General features: G+C 45.5%; 1 protein-coding gene across 1 annotated transcript; it reads left to right on the top strand.

Annotated features, from left to right (window-relative positions):
• Positions 1–3,093: 3,093 nt before the first annotated feature.
• On the top strand, positions 3,094–3,642 carry LOC147453123 (uncharacterized). The gene has a single exon (XM_086519093.1). The coding sequence runs from the start codon at positions 3,121–3,123 to the stop codon at positions 3,556–3,558; it is 438 nt and encodes a 145-aa protein (XP_086375219.1). The 5' UTR covers positions 3,094–3,120; the 3' UTR covers positions 3,559–3,642.
• Positions 3,643–4,356: the final 714 nt, after the last annotated feature.

The following is a 4,356-nucleotide window of genomic DNA, read 5'->3' as shown; positions in this document are numbered from 1 at the left end:
TATATGTTGACAATAGTTGACATGTGGCAAAATATTGCTCAATGTATAGCCTATGCGAAAAGATATCACATTTATGGACATTTTATTATTAAAGTGCTCTTTATGAGCTATATCTATTTATGTTCGGATGGCAAGTATGTATTCAATTTGAACATTCAAGAAATCTATAAATTATAAAAATGTGCAAGAGAAAAATGCTCATTCTTGCATGGGAGGAGATTGCACCAAGTGACTGTTTCGTTCTTCTCTCTTTTCGTCATTCCTCTCTCGTCGTGTTAGTGTAGCACTCCACTCTACAAGGTGCATCGCCCCTAGAATCGCACAGAAACCATTCCTTTATATCTTAGGATATATATGCAATGACCACATATATGATATAAAATATGGCAACATCTTGTCTATTCTTGAGACGTTTTTTCAAAAATTCAAAATATGCCATCTTATAACAGGTCTTCATATGAGATTTCATGCTAGCACATTACCAAAAACATTCTTGCCATGCATATATTGCACAGGTTCATAAATCCTTCAAACACTACGTTTTAGTATAATAAGTCCTATAAAAATAAGTAATCTTTAAGTATATAACATGCATTTCAAAAACTATTATAAAACCATGATCATTCTCCATGAGCTTTCCTATATACTCTCTTCACTAACGAGAGGAGCACTTGTACCAACAATAGAATAAGTATTTACGTCATCTCTCATACAATACAATATACATGGCATCCACTACTTTTGTCCATTGAATATTTCCTTTTTTTTTCTAAACTGTGCAAATAAGCATGCAACTCAATGCTTGAGGTATAAGATAGAGGGTAAATTTATGGTATCCATTGTAAATGGTACACTCGTTTAATTCTAAATACTTTTGATCATATATATTCATTGCGACGAGCAACCTCCGATGACTTTCCCTCAAATACACCCAAGTAACAACTATCCGAGAATGTTAACTAGTATTCGTGAGCAAGCTAGTGTCACCAACATTTCTATTGAGAATGTCCTTATATAAGCATGCATCTATGTGTGTGTGTTTATGAGAATGAAAATGATATGTGTGGATAAAACATGACATGAAAATCAACACATGGTAGGCAATGCTTTGCATGTAGGTAGATTTTAATGGTGCAGTACTAATCAATGAATCTTTACAACACTAGTATGGCCGGCCGCCTCCGGCGGCCTCTCTCTCTCTCTCTCTCTCTCTCTCTCTCGTGCAGTGCTCAATGTCATCATGGTCACAGCGCACACTGGCCAGAGCATACATGATTTGGTTTGAATCAAGTGTCTCTCTCTCTCTCTCTCTCTCTCTCTCTATAGCATGCCCTTCGAGAGGGTCCTGCAGCTCAGTGCTCGAAAAAAACCTAGGTTTAGTGTAATCCCACCTACAAATTTTGAAATTTACATCCAAATTTTATATTTAAAAGCAAGAAAACCTACAAAATTTTGAAAGAAAAAGTGTAATTTTTGGTGTAAAAACCTTCAAATTTTGTCAATTTACCTCTGTTGTTTCACAGATGTAGGCTTGCCAAATTTTTCAAAAAAAAAAAATCGAGCACTAGTCCTGCTATGCGCCCATGCTCTCTCTCTCTCTCTCTCTCTCTCTCATGCCCTTGGAGCTGTGCGCCACCCTCATGCTATTGCAGGGTGCAGCTGCTGTGGCCCATGCAGGACCGCCCTGGCCTCCTCCTCCATGCTCTCTCTCTCTCTCTCTCTCTCTCTCTCTCTCTCTCTCTGCCCTTCCAGAGGGTCCTGCTGTGCGCCACCCTCATGCTCTCGCAGGGTGCAGCTGTGGCCCCCTCCTCCATTAACGTTGGCAGCTCACTTGCAGGGTGCGGCTGTGGCCCCTTCCTCCATTAACGCTGGCAGCTCACTTGCAGGGTGCGGCTGTGGCCCCCTCCTCCATTAACGCTGGCAGCTCACTTGCAGAGGGTAGGAGTTGGGATTGAGTGAGGCGGTAGCAACAACAGGGCCGGCTGGACCGCCTTGGCCTCCTGCTCCATGCGGTGTGAAACTGCATGCGCCACCCTCTCTTTCTCTCTCTCTCTCTCTCTCTGCCCTTCGAGAGGGTCCTGCTGTGCGCCACCCTCATGCTCTCGCAGGGTGCGGCTGTGCCCCCCCCCTCTTTGATCAATATGCGCCCGGAGTGCAGGGCACAACTGCCGGATGAAGGAAACTCACTAAACACACACACACACACACACACACACACACACAAAACGGGTTTGAGTATTCTATATTTCTGCGACATAGCTACCTGAGAGAGAGAGAGAGAGAGAGAGAGAGAGAGAGAGAGAGAGAGAGAGAGAGAGAGCTGACGCATTGCGGGCAACCATTCTCGGCATCGGCGCGTCGTTTGGGCTGTAAAGAAACCTCAAGTGAGAACTGAGGTGGTGGGGTTATATAACCTCTCAAGGCTTGTTGAGCCTGATCCGCAACTCAAGGGTTTTCTTACGCGCAACCCAAGGTAAGTTTCCCACTCAGGCTCGCTTTGCGCACTACCCACTCATGCCGTTCTTCTTGCCCGCAGCCCAAGGCAAGCGCCTGCCACTCACACTCGCTCAAGCTGGAGGCCCCTCCATGTCGACTGCTGGCCACCACAGGGTGGGGGATCCACGTCGGCGGCTGAGCACCTTGTAACTGCAAGAGACGGGCATTTGTAGCCACGTGGAGGTTGACCTTCTATTTTTAATATAGATATAAGATAAGATAAGATGATATCTCAGTTTAATGAGAGTAGGTAGAAAGTTATAAAGCTATATTCTAAGTTTGTTAAAAGGTCATTATGAGAATGTGTGTGTGTGTGTGTGTGTGTGTGTGTGTGTGTGTGAGAGAGAGAGAGAGAGAGAGAGAGAGAGAGAGATTACACTTGATGTCGGTAGTAACCTTCGCAAAAATAAACAATCTTCGGAATGCAAAAGGAAAAAGAAATGGTAACCAGCAACAAAAGGCCTAATGCGAGTTGCAAAAAGTAAAAAGCAAAAAGCAAAAACGTCGACACGTGGAAAGCATTAGTTTTTATAGAGCCGGGTAAAAGATTGCGGAACTCAATGAGAAAATTGGGATAAATGTGTGAGGGCAAAAGGAGCAAGAGTTTTGTGTTGAAGAGTAGAGATGGAGAGTAACGCAGAGATAGAGGAGGATGATGTGGGGACTGAAGGGGAGGGCGGCCGGGAGGTGCAGGTCATGAAGATGCAGGAGCCCCAGGATTCGATTCGCTCATCGTCAAGCAGCCAACAACTTGTAAGAGGAGGTGGTGGATATGGCTATCGCATGGTACCGTTCTATGTGGCACGCAAGTTCAGCTCCAGGATGGTTCTCGATGAACCACAGAAGTTAGAAGGTCCTCATCATCATCATGAAATCTGCAGCTCCCGGCCGGCAGTAGCCGCTGCGGCGGACGGTAGTGCTAATCCATCACCACGTCCCGAACTGCGCCGCGACCGACGAAAACCCCATTCTCTCATCAAAGCTTTCTTGCAGAGCCTGTGTCTTGCCCCTCGGAAGCATCATAAAGACATCACATCGTCGGAACCTTTTCATGACCAGTAACTCTCGTTAGCTCAGGCTAGGGCGTTTTTTTTGCGGGCTCTCAAGAATAGCAGTTCCTGCACTTTATTTTGATTGTTCCTTACATTAAAATTGTGCGCTCGCTCTCTCTCTCTCTCTCTCTCTCTCTCTCTCTCTCTATCAATCTCTCTCTCTCACACACACACACACACACACACACTTCTTCGATAGATCTTTGTCTCTTGAGATTGTTTCTACTATGTTAGATTTCTCCTCTTTTTAAGTTCTTCCTCTTAATTGTCTTGTTTGTGTGTTTTGTTTGTTTTTTTGGGGGGGGGGGGGGGGAGAGTGGGGGGGCCTCGTCACTAATTGACACCTTCATTTGGAGATGGGATCAATGGCTCACGATCATCGGTTGATCGTGACCGTTGGATTGCATACGGAATGCAAAAGATTCTCACTTTCTCAGATCCGGAACTTGAACCCACTATCCTCTTCCCCACAGGATTGACTCTAACCACTAGGCTAACGCGTGCTCGTTGAAAGGTGTGTGTGAAATAAGTTTATAGATCACGGCGTCCCGGACAGGTTTACACCTAGTTCACACCAAATTTGGTGTGGTGTGCAAGCCCTCCCCAGTTCACACCTAGTTCACACCGTGTTCACGCCGAGTTCACACCAAATTTGATGTTGTGCACATATCTCCGAGTTCACGCTTAGTTCACACCTAGTTTAAATGTCGATCGAACGGCCCGGATTGCACCCGCCTCGTGACGCCTACTGTGGGCCATTGATCCCACCTCCCAGGGGAGGTGTCATTTAGTGACGAGGTGGGGGGGG

Source organism: Adiantum capillus-veneris, chromosome 8 (genome assembly GCF_014529385.1).
Source record: "Adiantum capillus-veneris isolate H3 chromosome 8, ASM1452938v2, whole genome shotgun sequence".
Classification (NCBI taxonomy): Eukaryota; Viridiplantae; Streptophyta; class Polypodiopsida; order Polypodiales; family Pteridaceae; genus Adiantum; species Adiantum capillus-veneris.
This window is presented reverse-complemented; position numbering and strand designations above follow the sequence as displayed.

Excerpts from the sequence above, each read along its gene's own strand:
- LOC147453123 (XM_086519093.1), top strand. The coding sequence starts at position 3,121 with ATGGAGAGTAACGCAGAGATAGAGGAGGATGATGTGGGGACTGAAGGG.